The 26,015-nt window shown below is 48.5% G+C and overlaps 1 protein-coding gene across 7 annotated transcripts in view; it reads left to right on the forward strand.

Annotated features, from left to right (window-relative positions):
- Positions 1 to 26,015, forward strand: part of LOC116435924 (DNA-binding protein RFX2-like) — a 62,685-nt gene that overhangs the window by 31,293 nt on the left and 5,377 nt on the right. The window contains exons 2-12 of one of the 7 annotated variants that reach the window (XM_032092617.1): positions 2,343 to 2,455; positions 5,478 to 5,567; positions 6,574 to 6,653; positions 7,414 to 7,681; positions 11,858 to 11,932; positions 17,957 to 18,138; positions 20,378 to 20,497; positions 21,461 to 21,576; positions 22,411 to 22,529; positions 22,822 to 22,934; positions 25,103 to 25,254. In XM_032092617.1, the coding sequence (XP_031948508.1) occupies positions 2,351 to 2,455; positions 5,478 to 5,567; positions 6,574 to 6,653; positions 7,414 to 7,681; positions 11,858 to 11,932; positions 17,957 to 18,138; positions 20,378 to 20,497; positions 21,461 to 21,576; positions 22,411 to 22,529; positions 22,822 to 22,934; positions 25,103 to 25,254 (1,420 nt within the window). In that variant the 5' untranslated portion in view covers positions 2,343 to 2,350. Of the gene's footprint in view, positions 1 to 2,342; positions 2,456 to 3,707; positions 4,262 to 5,477; positions 5,568 to 6,573; positions 6,654 to 7,413; positions 7,682 to 11,857; positions 11,933 to 17,956; positions 18,139 to 20,377; positions 20,498 to 21,460; positions 21,577 to 22,410; positions 22,530 to 22,821; positions 22,935 to 25,102; positions 25,255 to 26,015 lie in introns of those variants that run through there. The other 6 variants (XM_032092612.1, XM_032092610.1, XM_032092615.1 and 3 more) reach the window with 6 other exon arrangements.

The raw sequence follows: 26,015 nt of genomic DNA on the forward strand, positions 1-26,015 counted from the left end.
GCAGGATGGCTTTAATGAGAAGTGAATGATTCTTTCTCCAGGATGTTGCACTGATAAATAAAATAATAACAAGTCCTGTACATGTGGCTTGGCAGTCCAGGACTTCTCTGTCTGTCTACCTTGTCTGGAAGTGCCATCTGCAGATTTCCTCGGAGCCTTTGTGTCTGGCGTGGTTGTCATCACTGCCTCGTGGAACAAACCTGAAAATCACACTGGGGATTTATTTTGGCAGCAGACAATTCACCTTCTGCCCTGCCCACGTCTCTCTGCTCTCTTCTGGTCACTGAGGGAAAGCAGGAGATAAAATGTATCAGCAAAGATGAGTCGTTGGTGATTTGAATGGTAGAGTCATGGAATATTCTGGGTTGGAAGGGACCCACAGGGATCTCCAAAGTCCAACTCCTCCATCGTTTCTAAGTGTTCTTTTCTGGTTATAACTACACTTAAAAAGGGACCTTTTGTAGACCTAAAATGCCAAGAGCTGACCCAAGAACCACTGACAGAAGATTAAAATATCTTTGTCAACTCACCCACCTTTCTTCTGTAACCTCAGCACGCTGCATTTCACACTCAGAAAACCCTGGAAAGCTGCAACCCATGGCCTTGGGCACAAGGGAGAGACAATAAACACTTCTGGAAAACTTAGGGAAGCAGATGTGCTGAAAGTGCCCCCCTCTCCTGCCCGAGCATCTCCACCTGAGCATCCCAAACCCAGCAGCTCTGGCCGAGTGTTTAATTGCAAATAATTTGGGGCCGTTTCCCTCCTTTACTGGGAGAATTATTATTTCCCTGATCCCACGGCGCTCTTGCAACTGGAATCTTCTCGTGGGGAGGTTTTGGCTAAAACCCAGGTGGAGGCAGTGATGGGGAGAGGCAGGTGCTGCCTTTATATAGCAGAGCTGTGACGATGGGGGTGCTGAGGGCAGCTCGGGGAGCCTGGTGGGGGACACAGGAGTAAATATTGATTTAATTTCCCTTGTTTCTGGCTTGTTGGATTCATCTGGTAGCTGTGAGTCTGTGGGTTCTCTGTCTACTCTTTCTCCCAGGTGTGAGAAAAATGATGGGAGAGAGAGAATTGTTTGCAAGCTCTGGGATTTTGGGAAGGTTGGGAGAGTAATTGTGATTTGCTAATGGGAGTATGGATATTGGGGGAAAAAAGCCCTTAAAAACCTGTTTCGTGGAGAATCTTAATATTTGGGGTTTTTTGTCAGTGGCTGAAGGGATAAACAGATAAACTCTGTACCTTCACACCATCCTTGCATTTCTTTTGAGCACAGATGAGCAGGGTCCAGTGTCCCTCAGTTTCTCATTTTTCCTTTTGCCTCTTAACTTGCACAAAGTTGAGGGAAAAGTTTAAATACTGGCAGGAGAAGGGAAATAAAACAAAGACATCATAATGTTGTTTGGAGGCTCAGCAGCGAGGCCGAGAAAGCAGAAATGACACTGCCCAAAATCTGGTTGTTTTTAATCTTTTGATTTTGAAGTGACAGCAGAAACCCTCCTAAAATAGTTTATTAAGCGGGAAGTTTCACAAGAAACTGAGGAAAAAAGGCTCCCCCACCCCAAAAAGAAACCAAAATGCCATTTTGTGCTGTTGGGAAGCCCCTTCTGAGCATCCCTTGGTGTCCCCAGGGATGGACACAGGCTGGGACAGTGCCAGGAGGGAGTGCTGGGCCACAGGGATTTGAGGATGCCAAGGGCACCACCAGCTCTGTAGGGTTGTGTGGCAGTGGAGGACGATGCTGTGGCTGTCTGGGGACCTTGGTGGGATTTTGGGGCGAGGGCAGGGATGGGAGGGTGGAGATGCTGCTTTGGGGTTTCTAAAATACTGGTGAATCGCTGCTCTTCTGCTCTTCATCCTTGATTATTTGTGGTTAGAAACCCAAGCTGGCCACCCCCACTTTCCCAGTGAGATCTTAGCTAAACTCCAGGCACGGGCTGAGGTTTGATTAAAAGCTTTTTTGCAGTAGTTAAACGTGATAAGGCGGAGGGGGAGAAAGCTTTATTTTAAAAATATGCCCTTGCTCTTCCTGATCATGTGTGATGCTCACTGTGACACAATAATTTTCCAACGCCACTTTTCGGTTAAATTTAGAAGTGCATTTTCTGTTCCTTCCCTCTCCTCTCCGTGAAACAATTGTGCAACTTTCTTTTTCCTTAATATAATTCTGCATTAAAATTAGCTCCAGGACTAAAACGAGTCCCGTGTGTAGGACGGGAGCTGCCTCCCTTCCCAGCGCTTCCCTCTGGATCTTCCACTGGGATTTTGCCCCCGGTTCAAGGGGCTGGGGGTGTGTGGCTGTGCTGTGCTGCCCTGCCTGATGTCCCTGTGCTGTCCCCAGCAGTGAGCATGCAGAGTCCCGAGGGTGGATCAGACTCAGCAGCTTCCGTGGCGCTTCACACGTCGGCCTCAGCCCAGGCGCCGGTGGTGCAGCCAGTGCCAGCGTCTCAGCAGGTAACGTATGCACAGCTGGGGATGCTGTTTCCATGGAGAAGAGCCCTGTTTTCCCTGGCAGATGTATTTTCATCCCGGGTTTTGATGGTGGGGAGAGGATTTTTAATCAGCTCGTTGAGATAGTGGGGACGACCTGTTGCTGGACTTGGTGTTGATAAAGGCCCTGTGGGTTTGAGCCCTCCCCATCCACCTGCAAGCTTTCAAATGTGGGGTTTGGGGTTTAATTTTGGTCCCCAGGGGAGTCACTTCATGCCAGCTGGGTGTGTGCTTCGGATTGATTTCCTGTTGTCATAGTTTGGTGTGTCAGTAAAAGCAGGGGAAGATGGAACAGCCCTGCCAGGTACCGAGGTCATGGGAACAGGTGAGGGCAGAGCTGGTGCAGGAGAGGGTGGAGGAGCCACGTGCTGCATCCAGAGAGGAGTGGCCAGCAGGTCAGGGAGGGGATTCCCCCCTCTGCTCTGCCCTCCTGACCTCCCCCTGCACTGCTGGCGCCAGGTTTGGGTCCTCAGCTCAAGAAGGACATGGACCTGTTGGAGAGAGTCCAGAGGAGGCCACGGAGATGGTCCAGGGGCTGGAGCCCCTCTGCTCTGGAGCCAGGCTGGGAGAGCTGCGGGTGCTCACCTGGAGAGGAGAAGGCTCCAGGGAGAGCTCCGAGCCCCTTGCAGGGCCTAAAGGGGCTCCAGGAGAGCTGCAGAGGGACTGGGGACAGGGAATGGAGGGACAGGACCCAGGGAATGGCTTCCCAGTGCCAGAGGGCAGGGCTGGATGGGATCTTGGGCAGGAATTGTTCCCTGGGAGGGTGGGCAGGCCCTGGCCCAGGGTGCCCAGAGCAGCTGGGGCTGCCCCTGGATCCCTGGCAGTGCCCAAGGCCAGGCTGGACATTGGGCTTGGAGCAGCCTGGGACAGTGGGAGGTGTCCCTGCCCATGGCAGGGGATGGACTGGGATGGGATTTAAGGTCCCTTTCAATCCAAACCTTTCCATGATTCCATGGTCTCTTCCTTCAGTAGGTGGATCCCAACATTTTAATTTGAAGGGGGGATTTGTGATTAATATCCATGGATATGCTGCATTGGGGAGGCCCAACAGGACACAAGAGGTGGCTTCAAGCGATGAACGGGAACCACCCAGTGCAAAACGGGAAGGATTAAGTGAAACTGGTTCCTTTTTGTTCCTTTTTATGCCATTTGGGGAACTTTCAAAAGAAATTTATCTCGCAGGAAGCTGGAGGGATGAGAGGATGGGTGGGTGTAACTCAGCTACATCCTTCTCCAGCTCCCAAGTGAGCAGCAGCAGCTGCCATTGGATGCTGATGAAAAGGAACAATTAAAGATTGTGAGTTGGGAAGAATATTCCACTCTGCAGGAGCCATGGACATTCCCATCGGGTGATCCGGAGCGCTGCTGTCGCCTCCCAGCCTTCCCATCCATGGAGAGCATTCCTTGCTGGTGTTGCAGTGATGGGGACAGGTGTCCCAAGGATCAGTAGCGTGGATTTGGCTGTGAACAAAGGTTGGAAAACTTTTGGATTATGAAATCACCCATCCAGCCTTTGCCTGTGCTGCCATTGGGATGTGGAGCATCGAGAGGAACTCTGTGGATTAAGGAAAATCCGGGGCATAGTGGAAGACTGCTGAAGAGGAGGAGCATCCAGAGCCTTCCCTTCTCACCAGCAGGACAAAGAAAATACTGGGAATGAACTGCTGGCAGAAGGAATGGTGTGAGGCTGAAGCCCTCGGGGTTGTTGAGCACTGGTGCCCCTTTCAGTGTGGGCAGAGGCTGTTTGAGCAGGATGGCCTCACCTTACAGGTTGGGGATGATTCCTTCTTTTGGTTGGAAGGTAACAGGAGAGCACCGGGACAGGCAGTGAGGAGCTGAGCTGGGCAGCTGTGCCAGGGATGTGCCATTTGGCAAAAGCAATGCCAGAGAATGAGAGAAAAAGTAGGAGAAAGGAAAGAGTCTTTGATGTAGGTGGCACTGCCAAGGCCTGACTTCAAAAAGGGCTGGTGATGTCCCCATCCTGCTCTGGTGACAGCCCCTTCTGGAGGGAAAACGGGCCAGGTGATGGCTGACATAAGTGTAGGTGTCCTCACTGCAGGATCTCCAGGGAATGCGGCCTGGGCCCTGGAGATGGAGCAGGTTTCTGGAAATCTGGGCAGTTGTCATAAACCTGTCATTCTGCTAGGACAGGATTTCTGGTTGTTACAAAGGCATGTTGGGAGGGCTAAAAATCATAAATATCCATGTATAAGGTAGCCAGTAATTATCAAGGTTGCTCCTAGGAATCCTGTGGGATTGTTTTCTGGCTCTTTGTCCTGTGGCCCAATCTCCTGGACGTTTTTAAAGCCTCCAACCACAGAGGATGTGTCTCCTTGGAGAAGGTTTAAAAGGCCATGGAGATGTTTGTCTCTGTTCCCTCTGAATCCTTTCTTTCCATCCACCACACCCCCACGTTTGTTTTGCTGGATCTGAAGGTGCTCAGCACTCTTGAGATGTGTTGACAACCTCACACTGAACATGGAGTGTAACACAGGGATGATGGATGTGACAGAGCCACCACCATCAAACGTTCCTGTGCCCTCGGTGGCTCTGCAGGGAGCTGCAGAACCACCTGAGCTTTGGTGCTGGTGGAAGCTTGGTGGGATTTCTTGTTGCAGGAGGCAGAGTGTGGTTGGGTTTAGCAGCTCTAAGAGAAGGAACTTTGGAGCCAAACGTGGATGTGTGAGGAGAGATTCTTGTTTAGCTGTGGCTGAACTTACCAATGAACTGCTGTTTCCTTTCATGGAGATTTAAAGATGGTTCCTGTCAGAAATTTTGGGTGCAGCTTTGCCCAAGTTCAGGGGGCTGAGTTCAGGCTGATGCACCCCCCTGTGAGGGTGGGGACCACAGGGACACTAATTCCAGGGTGCCACTGCTGCTGCTGCTGTCAGAGACAAGTTATCCGTGGAATTTTGTTAGAGAACACCTGGCTCACCTGTGTCATGGACTGAATTTAAGTGTCTCTTCCTGTATGTCCTTCTTGCAGAGGGTTTTGGTCCAAGCCACAGGCTCCGCTCCCAAAGGGGCGCAGATGCAGCAAATCTCCGTTCCCAGAGTCCAGCAGGTTCCACAACAGGTAATGAACCCTCTGGGGAGAGACACCATGCAGGGACCCCTGCATCAGCAGGTCCCCACGTCCCACACGGCTTTTGGAACTGTGCCAGATCTAGAAAAATCTTAATTAAAGATTTATGGGCAGTCAGAGACCTGGGATCGCTTTCTCCAGTTCTCTCCTCCTTTCTTAGACTGATGACAAAAGAAACTCTCAAGATATTTGAAGTTTAGGAAGAGCCTTTGCTGTAGTAGTTGTCTTTCATGTATTTGAAGATTTGATGGATTCATACATCTGAAGATTTGATGGATGCTTTCAACTGCCATTTGAAAGCATTTATTAAATCAAAGTTAAATTAAAAGCAATCTCCTTTGGTAAAGGTTTTTTTAGAGGTGAAGTTAATTACACAAACAAATTTACTGACTGCACGTGGCTCCAGAGAAAGGTTTGGTGCCAGAGAGCCGTGCAAGTGTTTTTATTTATTTGAACTTTGCCTTTTCCAGGGCTTGTTTCCTAAGGAACCAGGGATATGTGGTGCTGTCCCATGTGGACAGCGAGTCTGACCCTCCTAATTTTTCTTCCTTTAGTGATTTTTTTATTTGGTTGCTCTGTTTCAGGGGGAAAAAATAATTGACAGAGGGCAACTCCATCCCTCCCAGAGCAAAGAACAAGGGGGCTGGGGTTCAGCTGGACACTGCCAGGCTCCCCTCTGAAGGAAAGGCTGCAGCATGAGCTCACCCCTATTAGTCAGCCCCGAGACACGTGTCCAGGGGAAACCCAGCTCCATTGTTTCCACTGCTCATGGAGCAACCACTTATTTATCTATTTTAATTTGACCTTTGAAAAGAAAAACCTCCTTTGGGATTCCTAAGCATGGAGGGGGGGGGGGCGCGGGGGGAGAGAATGTTTTTGGTTTGGTTTTTTTCCTTTTTCTTTTAAAAAGAAAGCTTAAATGTCAAGGTAAGGTTGGAGTTGTGCAGTTTATCCTGAAGTTCCTGAGCAATCCCTGAGTTCTTGCTGCCTGTTGCAGGTGCAGTCTGTGCAGCACGTTTACCCAGCCCAGGTGCAGTATGTGGAAGGAGGAGAAGCTGTTTATACCAATGGAACCATGTAAGAGTCTCTCAGAGATGTTCCCCTCCCACCTCCCAGCCCTTCCCTCCCCCCAGGCTCCTTCCTCCCCTGTCCCACGATGGAAGGAGGAGGAGGAGGAGGAGGAGGAGCTGTTTCAGGTGTTCTGTGGGGTGTGAGGGTGGTTTCAGCTGGATTCCAGCCTTGGGGGTGTTGTCCTCATGGAGGGACTGTTCTCCAGGGAATCCTGCTACATGAAAGTGCCTGGTGTTCCCCTGTGCCCAGCAGGCTGTGTGGTGATGTGGGCAGCTTTAGGAGAGGAACTTCTAGAGGGAAAAGGGGGCGTTGTAGGATTTTAGAGAATCAAGGAATCCCAGAATGGTCTGGGTTGGAAAGGACCTTAAAGCCCATCTCCTTCCAACTCCCCAACACCTTCCACTATCCTGGGCTGCTCCAAGCCTCATCCAACCTGGCCTTGGACACTTCCAGGGACGGGGCAGCCACAGCTGTGCCAGGGCCTCTCTACCCTTAGAATTCCCTCTTCCTCCTGTCTGCCATGCCCCATTTTGGGCCTCCTTTTGGCCTTCCTCACCCCAGTTCCCTACAAGAGCTCCAGGCTCTGCCCTCGCCGTGAGCTTGTGCTGCGGGGCCAGTTAATCCCAGCTCAGGGTCCCATTCCAACAGAGCAAACCCCACCAACACCACAGGGAGTTTTCTGACACTTGTCCAGCTTTCAGAAACCATTGAACATGGGATTCCCTCTGCCAGCTCCTCTCCATGTCCCCTTTTGTCCCCTGCACAGACGAGCCGCCTACTCCTACAGCAGCGAGGCGCAGATTTACGCTCCCGCCAGCGCCGCGCCCTATTTCGAAGCGCAGGGAGGAGGTGGAGCTCAGGTGACTACAGCGGCATCCTCTCCTACAGCCATTCCCTCTCACAACATGGTGGGCATCACCATGGACATTGGGGGAAGTCAGATCCTCTCCGGCTCGGGAGCCTATCTCATTCATGGGGGGCTGGAGAACTCTAGACATTCTCTGTCACACACCTCACGCTCCTCTCCAGCAACGGTATGTAGCCCTGCAGGCACCGCAGCTCGGGGGCCAGGAATGATTCCAAAGGGAACTGAAAAGCCTTCAGAAAATAAAACTGACCTGTCATTATCGCTGTATATGTCTGTCCCATGCCATGAGAGCAGGGGAGAGAATAGACACTGGTGTACTACACTTATCTTTTCAATTGGTGTTTGGACTGTCCCTCTCACTCAGCAGATCACTGAAATTATGCAGCATTAGAGAAGATTCTCTGGGGGTTTGGTTTGGGTTTTTCCCCCCACCCCAAGCAAAATATTTTGGCTTTTAAAGATTTGTCTCTATTTATGTTTTCTAGTAAGTCAAACATCTCACACATGCTAAGCCAAAATATTGAAATATATCTTCAGTTATGAAGAGACCTGAAAAATCCTTCATTAACCCAGTCGATAATTAGCACGTAACTTACGTCAAGCTGATCATGCCAAGTGCACAGTGATCAAAACCTCTTTGTGTGTATATCTCCTACACCATTGTGTATTCTGTCCTTGCCATATGTTTAGAAAATGTCTTTTAGGGGTGATACTGATCAAACAGAAACGGTTTAAAGTTCCAATTTCTTTAAATCGTGTCCCTCCCGCTGCCAGCCGAGGTGGCAGGTGCTGGAAGCTGTGCAGCTGTGTGGGACTGAGGGCTCACAGCTCTTCACCCAGAACAGCCTTTTTGCAGTGAGAAGCATCAGGGCTTTCATTTGGGAATCTCCCAGCCCTTAGGAGCTGCCAGGAGTGGTTGGAGCTCATTTCCTGGGACACTGCTCACCTTCCTCTGCAGACTTCTGTGTGTTTGTACATTCAAATATAAATATAAATACAAATGTAGGTGTAATTCAGGGCATGTAGCCAGAATTTAAAATGTGAGCAGCATCACCAGGGAGAAAAACAGGAGCTGTTGCTACTGAGAACTCTTGTAAATCTGGCCTGTTAAGTTGTGCTTTCTTCTCCCACTGAGTTTTAGAATATAGACTTTATGTTTTCTGAATCTTTGTGCCTTGAAAGGTTGCTTTGATCCTGTGGTAAATGTGCTCTGCCTTGGGTAGGCATAGGGGAAAAGTCCTTAGTTTGGATGCAAGAGAAAATGGCAGATGCTGGGGTCCTTTTCTTGGGTGAGAATTGTGTGTGTGTGTATGTATTTTAACTGTTCAAAGTTAAAAATTAGCACTGGACCATTTGATTTTTGCTCAAAGTTATTGTTTGGAAGCATCACCTGTGTGGGGACTGCGTCTCACAAAGCTGCACAACTTTACTCTGGGATTTTTGGGGAGGTTTTTTTGTTGTTTGGGGTTTTTGTAATTTCCATGGTGATGAGCACAATATAAAAGCCCAAGTAGAAAACGTGTCAGTAGAAATGTCCCATGAACAGATTTAGTTTGTGGTTATCACATGAGATAAGGCTGTTCAGGAAAAAAAAAAAAAAATTTAGAAAGCGACCTTTATGAAAATGCATCAGAGATGAATTCACTCTTTTGCTTGTAGGAATGAACTCTGTGAAGGTATTTTAACACAAAATAGCTGAGGAAGGGCTGAAGAGAGTGGAAAAGAGCCTGGCAGGCAGTGCAGGGCTGTGTCTGTGTCTGTGTGTGGCTTTCAGTCCTTCCAGCGCAGACCGGAGTCGGAGGGGATAGAGCAGAGCCTTGACTGCTTGGGATTTCACATAATCATGGAATCATTTGATTTGGGACCTTAAAGCTCATCCCATTCCACCCCCTGCCATGGGCAGGGACACCTTCCACTGTCCCAGGCTGCTCCAAGCTCTGTCCAACCTGGCCTTGAGCATTCCAGGGATGGGGCAGCCACAGCTTCTCCAGACACCCACAAGGAAGGATGGGCGGCTTCAGGAGAGCAGAGACTGAATCAAATCCATGGGCAGGAACATTATTTTCTGTTAATGTCCAGCCTAACCAGAGACTGGGAAAGGCTGGTGTTAAAGAGGCCAGAGGGGCTCAGGTAGTCATGGCAAAACGTGGTGGGGCAGGGTTGGGAGCTTTGTGGGAGGAAAGGAAAGCAGAGCTCGTGCAGATGGAGCCAGGGAAGCCAAAGTGTTTGCACGTGGCCCTGGGGATGGACATCAGAGTGGTCAGCAATGAGAGGGCTGGGCAGTGGGGAAGGAGAGGGATTGGAGGTGTTGAGGGCTTGAGGAAGAGACCTGGAGAGCAAGGAGGGCACCTCCAGAGGAGAGTGGAAACAAGGGAGTGCTTCAGGATTAGCCGTGGCACATGAGCTGCCTCAGGAGGTTGAGAGACATTTGGTGAAGTCTGTGTGTCCACAAAGAAAAATCTTCAAATACTTAGAGAAACCTTCTTAAGAAACCTTCCATATCTGCTGGAATAACAACGTTCTGCTCCATCAGATGGGCTGGAGCAGCACAGGGAACAGCCCCACTCAGTATCTGTGCCGGCACAGCACTGTTAATCTTCACCTAAATTAGTCTGGACCAAGAGAGGAAATCCTTGAGACCTCCTATTAGTGGGTCCTCAGAGCTCTTCACCTTCCTGCAGGGCTGCTGAAGAGCTTTTAGTCTTTTCCCTGTAATATTTTTCATTGCAGATGCAAGGTGTCCTTTTGGATGGGACACCTGCCAACAGCAAAAGGCCAGGCAGCATTTCTGTGCTTGCCTCAGAGCTGTTGCTCAAGCAGCCCCCGAGCAGAGGAAGGAAATTGGGTCTCCCTCTAACTCTGACTCATTTCCTGAAGGCTGTGTCAGCACTTGGGCTTTGGTTCCTCGTGGTCCATCACGGTGTGAGGCAGTGTTCTCAGAAACCCCACTAATCTGAGACTGAGCTCGGTGATAACCCCTCGAGAAGTGCCACAGTGGTTCCACTTTGGGCTGGAAACCAAGGGACTTGTGCTGGAGGTGGAGTGTCACCTTCACACCAGGATGTGGCACGGTGGCTGTGGTTGGTGGATGTCACTTCAGCAGCTGGGTCTGATCTGTTCTGCTCTGCCCCCTGCATCCTTCTGTGACAGAGCCTGGGTCTGTCAAGGGCTGGGTTTATCTCAGCCTTAATCTCCACCGTGGGGTGAGTCAGTGCAGGCTGTGAATGTGGGAAGGAGGCCATGGACAGATCATCTGCAGATGCTTTGTGCCTGTGCCCACAGAGGTGTCAAATGAGGACAGAGGCAGGAGAGCTGCTGGCTGCAGGTTCTGTGTGCTGCTGCCTTGTCCTGCCTGCACCCACAGGGCACAGATAACGCAGTTTGAGAACGTCTGCTGGAGAGAAACAGGAGGTTCTGCTCCTGGCAGTCTCTTATATGGGGTTTTTGGGGTTTGGGGATTTTTTTCTTGCAAAAAGCTTGAAGAGGAGCGCTGGAGTTCTGGGACCAGCAGCCATCTGCTAAGGAGTTTCGCAGATTCTGCCCCAATAGCAGAAAAGAGAAGACAAGAAGGGTTCAGGAGAGGGTTGAGGCACAAGGCAGCAGCCACAGGTGGGCTGAAGGTGGAACAGGAACCAGACTGGGAGTGAGGGGGCTCCTCAGGGGCCAAAAGGCCTCGCCTTGGCTCCTCTGAGATCAGTAGAAACGAGCACAGGTAGCATCAAATGTTCCACCCTGGTTTCTGGGGGAGAGCTCACCCAACTGAGACCTGGCTCCTCCCTTCTTCCCTCTGCAGTTCTCAGCATCAGAGAGCCCTTTTCCATACCAGTTCATGCACTCTCCTTGCACCCCAATTTTATTTAGTTTTTTAGGGGTTTTTTGACAAAATCTGAAGAGGTGACAATAACCAAGTCATCACTGCCAGCTCTCCTTGAGAAGCCTGGGTACAGCTCTGCAGCCAATCTCTGACCCTCTGCAGTGGATCTGTCTGGCAATGGTTTGCTCTCAGCAGGAAGGGAAAAAGAGGAGCAAAATTGCTTTTTTTATATATATAACTGGGCAGTGCTTTTAGTGGAACATAAACCCCCCCTGGCCTCGCTCTGTCACCCCCCTGGGGATTCCTGCTGTGTGTCCATTTGCATGTCCCAGTAACACCTCTGCAGCTCCATCCACGCCGACTGTGCTCATCTGTTTGCCTCTTTTCCACAAGCTTGTTCATATAAAGCATTAATCATTCAAATATTAATAAAGAAACAATAATCCTGGCTGTTGCTAACTATCTGATTTCCTTTCTTTTTCCTTTTTTTTTTTTCTCTCTCTCTCTCCTGTGCACATTTTTCTTTAGCTTGAAATGGCGATTGAAAACCTACAAAAAAATGAAGGGATTACATCACACAAAAGCAGTTTGCTCAACAGCCATGTAAGTTACAATCAGAATTTACAACCTTTTCCCCTGCTTTGATAGGAGAATTATTTGTAGCCCTTTGGTGTATTTAACAGTCACTCAAAAGCAGCCTGTGATTGAGCTGTGCTGCCCAAAACAGCCCATTCCCAAGGAAAATCGTGCCACGATGATAATGTTTGCTGCTGAGGTGCTCTGCAGTCTGTTAGCTGCCTCTACCCTGTGTTTATTTATTTCATCTGCCTTGCAATGGAAATTGCTGGCAATTAGATAAACACATTTGAGGAAGTTCTTTTCCTTTCACTGCAGCTGAAAAATGGCTGGAAAATGACTTGTAAATCCGCAGCCACGACTCGGTGTGAATTGTGACAGATTCCCCTCAGGCAGCACGGACCCAAAGCCTGTGAATGCCTTTTTTCCCTGTCTCTGTGCCTCAGGAAGCCCATTGCTGTCACAATGCTGTGCTGAATCCATGTGCTGGCCCTCTCTCTCCATGCTCTGCCAACGATTTCCCTGCTTTGTGTGATATTCCCACTGTTCTGCTGGGCCTTTGCATCCCGGTTTGTGGTTCCCGTGCAGGAACACTGAGGGGTGAGCACATGCTTGGGTGAGATTTGGGTTGATCCAGGTCGTGTTGGAGTCCTTGGATTTGCCTTGGCTTCCCTGTGTTTGGATTAAGCCCAAGCATGTCCTGCACCCATAAATCCCAGTGCACAAAGTGGTGCTTCTTTATTCTAATGGATTTCCTCTGTGTTTGGAGGCTGGTTTGTTGGCATTCTTAGGTCCTGCAAAAAAAAAAACCAAACCAAATTAAAAAATCTTTGGCTTCTTCACCGTACATAAATAGCCTGAGACAACAAAAGGAACTTTAAACCAGTCTGATTCTCCTCAGCTGATTTCAAACTCCAGGCCAGGGCTCCTGAGGGAGCTCAATCCTTATTTCAGCTGGTGGAGAGTGAAGGTTTCTGGTTGTAGTTGGGGGAACACAAACCTGCAGGATCAGGCAGTTCCTGTTCTGAGCATCTCCCTGCATCCCTCCCACCCCAGGCTGTGCCAGGCTCACACTCCTGAAGTGCTGCACGAGGATTGTGTTGCTCTGCAGGATTTTTCTTGTTCATCCAGGACAGTGTTTGAAAAAAATCAGGAAAAGGGCAGAGGAAGGAAAGCAAAAGGTAGCAAAGAGATTTCACTGCCCACAGGCTGTGCAGGATAGAGCTGGGGCCTGATCCAGCCCCTGATCACACCTTCCCCACCCTTGTCTTGCAGGCTGGAAGTGCAGAACTTGATGTCCCTGCTTCTGGGTCATGGTTCATAGCTTGGCATTAGGTTTAAATGCTCTTACAAACTCTGGAGCAAACAAACTCCTGAGCACGTGTGACACATCCACCCTCAGCTGGTCCCTCGGAAGGTGCTGCTCCAGGCACAAGGTGCTGGTCCTGGGCAGCTCCAGAGCTGGGTGGGTCATTCCCTCCAGCACAGAGCCTGAGCTGAGGAGCCCTACGGGGTCCTCGCTGTCCCATGGACCCCCAGCGTCCCTGCTCAGCCTTGCCAGGGCACGGGGAGGTGTCTGTGGAATAACAGGAGGCATGGGCAGTGCCTGAAGGGAACACAGCACACTGGGGAGCCGGATCAGGCAGTTCCAGAGCTGGAGGAGCTCTAGTGCCCAGGGAGGCTCTGCAGCCTCTGCGTGGGGAGGTTCTTAGGACTCATCTGAGTGAGGATTGGGCTGGAATGAGGGACCTGAGCCCCATGGAAGTGAGGCCTGATTTGAGTAGGAAGCTGGACCAGGATGGTTTGGGTTGGAAAGGACTTTAAAGCTCATTTAATTCCAACCTCCTGCCATGGCCAGGGACACCTTCTACCAGACCAGGGTGCTCAGAGCTCTGTCCAGCCCAGTCTTGGATGTTCCAGGGATGGAGCAGCCACCACCTGGAGACTGCAGATGGCCAGAGCTGGCTCCCAGTGCGGGTGTGGGACATCCCAGTGACCACCAGTGCTGTGGCAGAAAGGTTTCTGCTCTCCAGGGTGTTCCAGTTCCCACCTCTTCATGGCAAAGAGCAAAACCACGACACCAGGGAGAGCATTACCCATCCCAAATTCCCCATGGCTGGCACACAGGATTGTCAGGCTTGTGCTGGAGGAGCAGAGAGGGAAGCAGCAGGTGACTGCAATTTGTCAAGGCTGAAAGCAAATTCCAGCTTGACAAAAGCAAGAGAAAATGGGGAGATGATGCTAATTGCACTGAGTTGTGGCTTAATTGCTCTGACTCTTAAGGTTGAAAAGTTCTTTGTTGTCTTCTGTCCCTCCTTTTAAATTTGGCATTTTGGAAATGTGCAAATCCTTGGGGCAGTGGGGTTTATTTTGTTACCATCAGCAGATGGTTCGTGCCAGGAATCTTTGGGGTTTTAAAAAAAAAGTAAAATAAGAGGACAAATAAAGGTATCTCAGTCCAAAGGGAATTCTCCCCTTAATTTAACTAAAATCAATATGAAATGGAGCTTGGTCACTGAATTTGGCTTCCAAAACTCCCTGAGAGGTTGTTGAAGTGCACTTGAAATATCCAGTGGGGAAGGTGAAGCTCCTGCTGATCCACGGTGACACGGGATGGTTCTGATGAAATCATGTCCGTGTGTGACTGCAGCAGAGAGTGGCTGAGGCCCTGGGTCAGAGGATTATTTCTTTGCCAGTTATATGAACTTGCAAATGGTGCAAAGAAATCGGAGAAAAATAACTCAAATTTATGTACACGAGTGCCTGAAGTTGGAGGAGTTGGGTGCCTGAGGCCCTGTGGCTCTGGGATATCCACAGCACGAGTAGGAGCAGGGGGAAAATGTAATTTTCCCTCATTGTCTGCAAAATGAAATACCAAAAAACCCACAGAACAAACCCAAAAAAACCCCACTGGAATTCTTTCCTGTGAGGGAATGGCTCTGTCCTAACTCTGAGCTCGACGGAGTGGAAACTCAGGAACCTGCTGCTCACAGTCCCAGCTAAAAACACCCTAAGTATGACCACATATGGTTTCTTTTTTATATTTCATAGAAACGGCCACAAGAAAACTTCTCCAAACCTGGACCTTCGAGAAAAGGTTTTTATTTTCTCAGCCAGCCCCAAGAATGGCTTTTTCCATCCTTGGATCGAACAAGGAGGAGGTTTTTGCTAGCAAGAGTTGTTTTCAAAGGAAACCAAACAGTCAGATAGAAATAAAGTTAAGGTAGAAATGAAAATTAAATGTTCCCCTGTAGTGCCCATAACAAACACAGCAGCATATGGCTGCAGAGTGATTTTATTGGAACCTGATCATGGCATAAACAGAAATAAACCAGGGAATATCTGATTGTCACAACTGAGCAACGTTCAGAAAGCAAGCAGATAAAGGGATACAAATGGAAAGAATCTTTAATTTTCTCGTTTTAAGTGCCCAGTCTGTTATTAGTAGTGCAGGAAGAGCAAAAATCATGTTTGGGAAATTATTTCTATTCTGACAGGTCTTTGTTTCAAGCTCTTCTGTGTGCTTCATAATAAATTTCTAATTCAATAGTGGGAGTTCATATTGTGAAACTCTGCAATGTTTAAGGGAATATAAAAAGACATTTGCAGGAAAAGGAAGCTGGGAGATGAAGGGAATCTTCTAGAAATATCAGGGATTAGAATAAAAAAGCCCAGGATCAAATTTAAATGAGAGGATTTTATCTGTATCTGAATTTTCCATAGTAATAGGAGACTTTTATATTTTTTTTAAGGCTTAAGGCTTAAGATTTAGGAGATAAATAGCTGATGCACATTCAGTATCTTCCATAGCATAAATAAAATTAATGGTTTGAATTTTTGAAAGAATCTTAAGCAATAATTTTTTAAATGTAGGGGATGGGCCAACATTAACACAGATGTGGACAACTTAAAAACTGAATTCCTGCTGGTGTTTTATGCCAAAACCACTGGGTTGCACTTTCATTAGAGAGAACTGAATGGCTGGGTGTAGTGGTTTGGCCACACTGGGGGAGGCTCAGGGCCACAGAAAGACTTTTTGAGGCTTCCAGGGGTGTCTCTGCTGCAGATAAGAGCAGGAAGGATCGTTATGGACCATTAATAAACACCAGCTCTTAGACCTGTGGGGTTGGAGGTCAGAATGATCTCTGTCTGTGGGAGATCACCTCAAAGAATGTCTTGGGTGACGTGGAACTGCGGGAAGGTGGGAGGAGGACAAGGGGCTCCATGAAAAGGAGGAGAGAGGGAAAAAGGGCCAGGAGGTTTTTCTTTCTTCCAGCTGGGGCAGCCCCTGCTCTGCTCCAAAGGCCACCAGAGCTGATGGTCCAGTCATGGGAACTTGGGGTTGGATTTGGATCAGCTCCAGCTCATGAATCCTAGAATGGCTGGGGTTGGAAGGGACCTTAAATCCCATCCCATTGCACCCCTGCCATGGGCAGGGACACCTTCCACAGGGTGCTCCAAGCCTCGTCCAACCTGGCCTTGGACACTTCCCAGGGATCCAGGGGCAGCCACAGCTGCTCTGGGAATTCCATTCCAGGGCCTCCCCACCCTCCCAGGGAACAATTCCTTCCCAAGATCCCATCCAGCCCTGCCCTCTGGCACTGGGAAGCCATTCCCTGTATCCTGTCCCTCCATGCCTTGTCCCCAGTCCTTCTCCAGCTCTTTTGGAGCTCCTTTAGCACTGGAAGGTCCTCTAAGGTCTCCCTGGAGCCTTCTCTTCTCCAGGCTGAATGAAATAGTTTTAATTGCAGAGCTTTAACTGCACGGTTTTGGATGCAGCTGACTTCGTGTAGCAGCAGTTTAATTTTGGATGTGTGAAGGAGACCCACAGAACACACACTGAGGGTGCTGCAAAGCCTCTGTGAGCGCAGAGTGGGATATGAAACACAGAAACTGAAAATAGCTCAGAGGAATGAGGTGCCAGAGATGTCATCACACAGCTCAGGTTGTCTTTCACAGAGTTATTGGTGTAGAACTCAGCCTTGTGGTGAATTGGGACCCTGGAGTGTCACCAGGAGAAAATGGGAGGAAAGGGAGGGACACTGGGGTGGGAGTGGAGAGGGTTTGAGTGTAGATCCATGGGCTTTGTCAAATCCCACTGATTTCTAGACTAAAGCCGTGCTCAGTTCCAGTACGTGCTTGGACTAGCAGTTGTATGGAGATGCTGTGGCTGATATTTGGCACCCACAACCCGAGTGCGTTTTGCCCTGATCTGCTGGGAATGCAGCTGCTCCTGGTGCAGGGATGGAGGTCTGGGGTGAGAGGGAAGCCTGAAAAATGTTAATCCCAGACATTCCTCATGGCAATGGAAGGGCTCTTTCCAACCCTGTTGATATTAGTCCATGTGTACATCCAGCTCCTCCCAAAATTCACTTATTACAACACTCATTTTATTGATGCTGAACTCATTTACTCAAATTAAAGGAGATTGGAGGCTTTGCATTTGAATTCCTGTGCTGACACCATGTGCTGGACCTGCCCTTTCAGACTATCTAGGTATAAATAATTTATATTAATTGCAAATTTTAATCAACAGCCATGTCAGAAGTTCAGACAGTAAATTTTGCAAAGTAGATGGATTCCCTCAGATTTTGAAGGTTGCTTTGGCAACCGTTAATTTTATTGTTAAGGGAGCCGTTGCAGACATGCCAATCTTCAAATTAATAAAGACTTTGCATCAATATGCTTCCCCTAAAATTTATTCCTCTCAGGCAGTATCTCAAGATCTCTTTTCCTTGGAAAATGCGAGTTTTTACGGCTTTATTTTGGCTCTGCAGGAATTCATCCGAACCCGAGGTGGACACTGAGGTGGCAGCAGGACTGGGTTGTAATGAAAAATCTGACAGTGGTTTTGTTTGGGCTGGGGGTGCTTTTGCCATCCTATAAAGTAACATGAAGTTATATCGATTATAAGTGATGTGAATTAACTCGTATAAATTAATTACTCAGTTCTCTTGACCTCCTAAACCTGACGGATGTTTAAGCGCTGACCCTGCCTGACGTCCCAGCCCTCTTTAGACTTGCATGTTCTTTATTTTTCCCTGCCTGAAGCTGCAGTGGCTGCTGGATAACTACGAGACAGCGGAGGGTGTGAGCCTCCCCAGGAGCTCCCTGTACAACCATTACCTGCGGCACTGCCAGGAGCACAAACTGGACCCCGTCAACGCCGCCTCCTTCGGGAAACTCATCCGCTCCGTCTTCATGGGGCTGAGGACTCGGCGCCTGGGCACCAGGTTGGTGGGAATCTGCAGTTAAATAAACAAAACACAACCCTCCCGCAGCTTCTCTCGTGCACTCAGAACCTCCTGAGCATCTTTTTGTTTTTCTGAGGTCTGCGGAAACAACCGACCCTGAGCCAGTGGGAAAATGTTTTATTTGAAGCTAAGCTGCTTCTCATCCCGTGAGGATCCCGGTACCCCAGGGAACGGCTGGAGCTGGGTCAGGGCTGGGCATGGAGCTCAGGGAAAGGTTCTTCCCCCCGAGGCTGCTGGGCACTGCCCAGGCTCCCCAGGGAATGGGCCCGGCCCCGAGGCTGCCAGAGCTGCAGGAGCGTTTGGACAGCGCTCTCAGGGATGCCCAGGCTGGGGTTGTTGGGGTGTCTGTGCAGGGCCTCAATGATCCTTGTGGGTCTCTTCCAGCTCAGGATATTCTGGGATTCTGTATTGTCTGAAAAAGATGAGGTAACTCATCCTCACAATTCCCACTGCAGAGCCCAAAGTTCTGGCTCAGTGAAGCCGTTTCTCCCTTTGGGTCCAGTGAAGATCCCCCATGACAGACCCTGTGCCCACAGCTTTGATGCAGACAAGGTGCAAAGCTGTAAATGGTTTATTTCTGAAACACCCAAAGCATCAGGCTGAATCTTGGGAGAGGGTTTTTTCTTCTAATCCATCAAAGATCTGTAAGATGTTACAAGCAAAGTGTAACACAAAAAACCAAACTCCTGTAATTACAGACGTGTCCTTCAAGGGAGCATCTGCACTGCTGAGTGTGCACTTTATCCCAGCTTATAATATTAAAAAAGTGGGTAATGTACTGCCCATAAAACAGTCATTGCTCTGATTGTTGAAGATTTTATGATAAAATTCAAGCATAGATATCTGAGCTTTTAAATGAGAACAAAACCAGGGCACTCCACAGCTGGAATGTGAGGTGGCAGTTGTAGGAAGAGCAGGGGAGCATTTGGATTTCTGTAGATTGGGTCAAGTGCAAGAACTCTGAAATTACTCTGAAGTAATTTCTTTAGAGGAGAGAAATTCTTTAATCCCATCAAGGATTAAAGAATAAACAAGCGAGCAAAAAAAACCACTGTAAGCTGGAAATGTGCAGGCTGGGAAGGGGACAGTGAACCTCAATAAGTATTGAGGAAAGAGCTGACCCCCATTATTTTCTTACTCATTGTAATTTTAGGTTCTAAAGGCAGCTTTTATTTGATTTGCAGGCACTTAAATCACTTAGGACAGGGCTGAACATGGAGAGTGTGTAAAACCCTTTGGTGCAGTGACAAAGACCCAACAATTCAACCCCATGAAAAGAGCAAATTCTCCCCCCCAAAAAAAGAACCCAATTTGATAAATACTCCTCTCTTATATTTCTCTAATTTTCCAATGGGAAGCATCCTTGGATTTAAGGTGCCTCCAGTCCCAGTTTTAGTGACACAGCAGTTGCATTTTAAGCCTCCACTCTGTGCTCTGCAGATGCTGCTGGTGCTTCCCTGGCTTGGTCTCCTCTCCCTCTGAGGACTCAATTCACCCATTTTTGGTGACAAATGTGCTGAAGCCAAGTTGGACACACTGTCACCATGTGTCCATGGCTGCAGAACTGTCCTCGCTCCCACTGGGACCGAAAAACTCCAGTTTGGTGGAAAAACTTCAGCTGACACATCTCTCTCTGATGTGATGGAATCACATCCTCCTAAGGAGATCCACAGCAGCAAAGCAGAAGGAATTCCAGCCCCTTGTTCTTGGAGAAAGCTCTCAGTTTTTACAAAACCTACAAAAATGAGCAGCTCCAAGGACAAAACCACATCAAAGCCTGGTGCTGTTGCTGCAGAAGTGCTGGCAGCAGAAAGACATTTTTCTTTTCATAGTGGGCCATTCAGTCAGGCTCGTTTTATCCAAGTCTGGATAAAGATGGATGCTTGTTTTTATGGAAAAAACAAATCCTTAAACCCTAATCAAATAGCAAAGTGTCCCCTGTGGTCTTCCTGTCACTCTGTTTAATAACACTTTTTATTGTAGCACTTCCCTCCTCTCTTCCCCAGTTCCCTGTTTGGAAGAAACCTGGCTGGGTTTAAGTGTGGATGTCACTGGACTCGGCCACACGTGGGTTTAAATTTTCCAGGGGATGATGGCATCTCATTAGCTCATCCCTTCAGCCACTCAAACAGTGCTTGGCAGCTGCAAGAAATGGGGTGTATTGTCCAAAAAACCAGGGCCACAATCTCCCTTCCACTGACAGAGTTGGTATTTCCAGGGGGAATTCCAAATATCACTACTACGGGATCCGCCTGAAGCCGGAGTCACCGCTGAACCGCCTGCAGGAGGACACCCAGTACATGGCCATGAGGCAGCAGCCCATCCACCAGAAGCAAAGGTAGGTGCTCCCAGGCCCTTCCCAAAACTCTCAGCAGGCCCCATCCCAGGATTTGGTTCCGCTTGGGAAGTTCAAACCCGGTGTTGCTGAAGTGCCAGAGCCGAGCTGTGGAAGGGTCACTGCCTGCTCTGAGCAGTGGAAGGGTCCAAAAACAATTCCAGTCGATGCCCCATCCCTGGGAATACTCAAGGCCAGGTTGGATGAGACGTGGAACAACCTGTTTCGGTGGAAGATGTCCCTGCTCGCTGCAGGGGGTTGGGCTAGATGGCCTTTAAAGGCCTTTTCCCACCCAAACTCTTCTGGAATTCCGTGGAATGGGATTTATCTGCCTGTTCTCCTTGCCAGTGGCATGTTCCACTGTATGTGCCACCTTTGACAGCCTCCCTGTAGCCAAAATGGTTTAGGATCTCAGCTATGGAGATGTTGGTGCCAAGTCAATGTGAAGGACCTGGGGGCTTGTGCTGTATTTGGGTGAATTTTGGGGTTTGGGGTGTTTTTCTGTGCAAAAGTGCAAGTTAAATAGTGCTGTGTTTAATCTTGTGCCTGAGTCATTTTAAAGATGTGCAAAGGGATTTGGAATTGCCTCTTGCAAGCACGGACACTTCTGGTTGTTGCTGAAGTGCAGAAGGAGCAGAATTTATTTCTGCAGCTCCCAAACAGAAAGTAAATGAAAAAGTCAGTGCTCGAGACAGAGTCTGCTCTGGAACCCGCTCCAGCTCTGCTTCTCTTTTGATTTTTTGGTGTCACCAAATTTGTTAACCCTTTAATTCTGTTTTGGGGAAGCTTTTCATAAGGAGCTTCTCATTTTCCCTCCACTGGAGTCCACGATATAAATGATCAGCCTTGAGCGTAACCTCGAGTACCAACCACTCCATGAACTCACAGGTCTGTGTTGTAAATATTGTGTAGGTGTTTTCTCCTGTCTGTGTGGGTCCTAATCCATCCTAATTCTTGGGAATTTAGGTACAGAGCAGCCCAGAAGATGGATGGGATGGCAGAGAGTGCCTCCAACAGCAACCCCCACACCACGCCTGAGCAGTCAGTGGCTGCTCAGAGCCAGCACCATCAGCAGTTCATAGGTGAGGAGACTTCTTTGATGATGAGTTATCCCACACCTGGGATTTGGGCTTTAAGGGGAAGGTCTTGTCCAGCAAGTCCTGACTGTTGTGCATTTGTTTGCTTTCCTAATAAATCTGCAGTGTTCTTTTTTTTCAGACATATATATTTTATATATAGCATGTTTTCTATAAGCTTTGGTAGTGTCACACTTGCTAAGTTGATCTGCTGGCTCCAGTCCCCCCAGGAAGGCTTTTTCCTTGAGCCCACGGCTCTGCTGGGTCCCTCACAGTATGTTTTTAATCCATCTGGTTTTATCTAAATTTCATGGAAGATGGAGGTCCTGCCAAGCCTGGCCAGAGGGGGAGAAGCAATTCGCTTCCTTGCAAAGGCTGCAATGGGGTCTGAGATGATCCATATGAACCTTTTCCTTGTGGGACAGACCCTCTGGGTTTGCTGGTCCTGGATCTGTGTGTCTCCATCACAAATCCCAGCTCCTGACACCTCTGCTGCCCAATTCTATTCCCCACTGTACTCTTAAAATACCAGAGAGACATCTTCAGGCTTCAGAGAAGTTCTAATGGAAGAGTGGCAGATGAGGACAGTGTTTTCTTGTTTCTTTTCTTACCAACAGAAAGAAAACATTTTCCTTTCCACACTGAATCCACTGGGCTGTGGTTGTTCGGTTTTTCCCAGTAAAACAGCACGAATCAGGGAAAGGATGCAATTATCAGTCTCATTTTCCTGTTTCATCCCAGCTGGAGCACAGAAGAGCTTCCAGTGACAGCAGCACTTTGTGCTCACCTGTAGTCTGAGCTTTCCTAACCCTCACCATCTTTCCCCATTTTTTTCCCCAGATGTAACCCATGTCTTTCCCGAGTTCCCAGCCCCTGATCTTGGTAACGTCCTCTTACAAGAAGGTTTCACCTTGAACGACGTGAAAACTCTGCAGATTCTCTACAGGAGACACTGCGAGGTGATTGTTTGCAGTATTATTTGGTGATGATTAGTAATTGATTTATTACCTGTGGGACATCATTCATGTGACCATCTCATTTCCCACCCTTAGGAAAAGCTGGAATATAGTCAGGAATGCTTCATTTGCCAGGAATAACAACTCAAATATTGTGCTTTATGTGGTTTTTTCGTCGTGTGACCTGTTTTATGTTACAAAAACTGTGCCAATTCCGTTGTTTTTCTTGTAAATTATTTACTGTGAGTGGCAGCGCTCGAGCTGTGTGCTGACACCGTGGTGTTTTTGCTGTCAGGCCACTTTGGATGTTGTGATGAACCTCCAGTTTCACTACATCGAGAAGCTGTGGCAATCCTTCTGGAGTCCCAAGGCACCCCCTAGTGATGGCCCCACTGCTCTGCCTTCCAGGTACTCCCGGCCTTCCCTGCTCCATTTCTCGGTGATCTGTTTCTTTTTAAGATGCATGAAGTGTTTTTAGGCTTTTTGAGTGCTTTGGAGAATTTGGAAGTGTTTTCTGCCCTGCAGAGCCGTGACAAAGAGCGTCAGAAGTGTTTAATATTGTAACACAAAATTCAAAGCCCTGAGGAAAGTGAATGCTCTGATTAGAGAATTGTGGGCTCACTGAGGTTGGAAAAGCCCTCCAAGATCATCGAGTCCATCCATAAACCCAGCACTGCCGTGGTCACCACTAAACCAAGTCCCCAAGTGCCACATCCGCACGTTTTTTGGACACTTCCAGAGAGGTGACTCCAGCACTGCCCTGCACAGCCTGTCCCAGTGCCTGACCACTCTTTCAGTGAAGAAATCTTCCCTCATATCCAATCTAAACCTCCCCTGGGGTGACTTGAGGCCGTTCCCTCTCATCCTGAGGCTGGACATCCGTGTCCCTTGCTCCTCCTGTAGCAGAGAAGGGGATGCTGCTCTCCCAAGTGCTCAGGAGCAGACACTGATGATTCCCTGCCATGAATCAGTGCCATTCTCTGGCTCTGAGGTTTTAGGGATTCTCTGAGGTTTTAGGGACATCCAGACTGACTCTCTGCCTTGCCTGGCTGCCCAGACCTGTCAGTGCCTCGTGTTTTGAGGCAGATCATGGCAAATGAAGCTGCTTTAATCTTTTCACTCCTGCCTGGCTCGTTGCTGTGCCTCTTCCTCATCCTTTATGGATTGGGAGCTGCTGCCAGGGGAATGGAAATAAGTGAAAACAGAGAAAATTGAAGAAGTGAAGGTTTCTTCTTAAAATTTCTATCACAAATCTGTCCACTCTTACTGATGCTGTAACAACGAAGGTTTTCTATTCAGAAGAAAAATGGTAAAACATTGAGTAATAAGCAAAAATCCCTCAAAAATCAGTAGAATATGGCCCTGTAGATGTTGCCCAGGGGATATTTCCCTGCAAGAAATCACTGCAGCTGTGTTTGATTGGTTTAAAATCTCATTTACTTGAGGGAACAGCTCCCAGGCAGATTGCAACACCCCAGGAGCTGTTTCTAGGCACACAAGGGAAACCAGAGGCAGCTTTTCTGCAGGGCTCTGCCACCTCCCCACACCTCTGCCAGTAACCCAGGGAGGTGAATAACACACTCCCTCACCTTCTTCATATATAAATATAAATTTAAACTCCAAATATTAGGGAAGGGGCACCCTGAAAGCGTGAGAAGATGCAGAACGTGGATGCACTTCCCAGCAAGTTTCACGACCCGTTTCTCCACGTGGGATTTTCCAGGAGTTATGCCCATGGAGTTCATCACTAAAATCCTGCAGGCTGAGGCTCAAAGTGCCCCTTTAGAGCATGTCCAAGGTTTGGCTTCAATGATTTTGATGCAATGCATGGGGAAAGACCCTTCCAAATGCCCAATTCCCAGCATAAAGTGTGAGTGAGCAGCTCTGCTGTGGTGCTCTGGCAGTGCATTAAGGTTTCAGCTCTCTCTTCCTGCTATGTAACAAATACCTTGTGCCTTTATACATCCACAGAGTGAAAATAATGGAAGCTGGATTGACCTCAGTCAGTTACAGACAATGTGCTCTGCTCTCATCCACTCAGCCTCCTTCCTTCTGAAAACATTCAGCATTTGGAGGTGTTCAACACCTTGAAAACATCTCAACATCAGCTAACCTGCCCCTACACTGGCTGCAGAGCTTTTGTCCCCAGTGCTGTGGCTCAGGAGGTTGAGAGCAGAGGAGACAGGAGAGGGGTGGGAAGGTTTTGGGAACAGCTGGGGCTGTAAGGAGGATCCAGCTGAGCCCTTGCTGGCTGAAATGACTGTGCTGAAGCTCAACTCCCACATGAACAGGGGGTGTGAGAGGCAATGAGGTTCAAAATGGAAGAGGGGAAGGCAGGGCAAGCACCAGGAGTGTGGATTTGAGGGAAAGCTGCTCCGAGCTCTGGCCCCAAGGACAGGGAAGTGCTGGCAGAGACAAGACCTGCACAAGCAGCCAAACATTTCCTTTTGCAAGGCACACAAACATCTTTTTTCTGCTGAAAGTTGGAGTCATAAATACAGAGGGAAGGTGAAAGCACTGAATGCAAACCTGCTGCTAACTCTGTCTCCTTCCTCCTCCTCCTCCTCCTCCTGCAGTGAAGAGGAACCCGAAGGGACCCTCCCAAAGGACAAACTGATCACTCTGTGCAAGTATGAGCCCATCCTCAAGTGGATGAGGAGCTGTGACCACATCCTGTACCAGGCCCTGGTGGAGATCCTCATCCCTGACGTGCTCAGGCCAGTGCCCAGTGAGTACCCACAGCCCCATCCGGGGACCTGAGTCTGATCTCACTCTGGCCACCACTTGCCACAGAGATTTCCGCTGTAAAAACCAACTTGCAGGTGTTTGTTGTGGTTGAAGTATTATGGCAACAGCAGTGTTCCCCCTGCAGCATTGCTCTGGGGTGAAATTTGGTGCCCCCTGGGAATTCCCATGCCTTTTAAATTTGGGGTGTTGCAGATCACATCGCCCGATTTTGGCCAGAAGTCAGGTAAAAAACACAGTTTGGAAATGGGAACTCCTTGAGATGTGCTTCCTTGGAGGTCTTTGTTTGCACAGGACCATTCTGTGCATCCCTGACTGCACTCCTGGGAATTAGGGCTCAACTTTTTGGGACTTTAATGATGGGGCATTGAGGGTTTTCCCTCTGATTTGGCTACCCAAAGGTCCCTCTGAGGGCTGCCACAAGCTGGGGCATGAGGGTGTCTTTGAAGAGCAGATTTCAATGCTTGAAAAATGCTCAGAAGGGCCATGAATAAGAAAAAGACAAGAGAAAATAAGAATAGTAAAAACCATAGAAATGCTTAGGTTGGAAAAGACCTCTAAAATCATTAAGTCCAATTGTTATAAGGATAAGAGTAAGAATAAGAGTGAGAATAAGAGTAAGAGTGAGAATAAGAATAAGAATAATAAGAAGAGTTTGAGTAATAACATTAAAGAATAATTTGAGTGCATCAACCCACCTGATTTCCTTGGTGCTGAGTCGAGATCTCAGCTAACCAGACCATG

The sequence above is a fragment of the Corvus moneduloides genome, chromosome 28 (genome assembly GCF_009650955.1).
Source record: "Corvus moneduloides isolate bCorMon1 chromosome 28, bCorMon1.pri, whole genome shotgun sequence".
Taxonomy (NCBI): domain Eukaryota; kingdom Metazoa; phylum Chordata; class Aves; order Passeriformes; family Corvidae; genus Corvus; species Corvus moneduloides.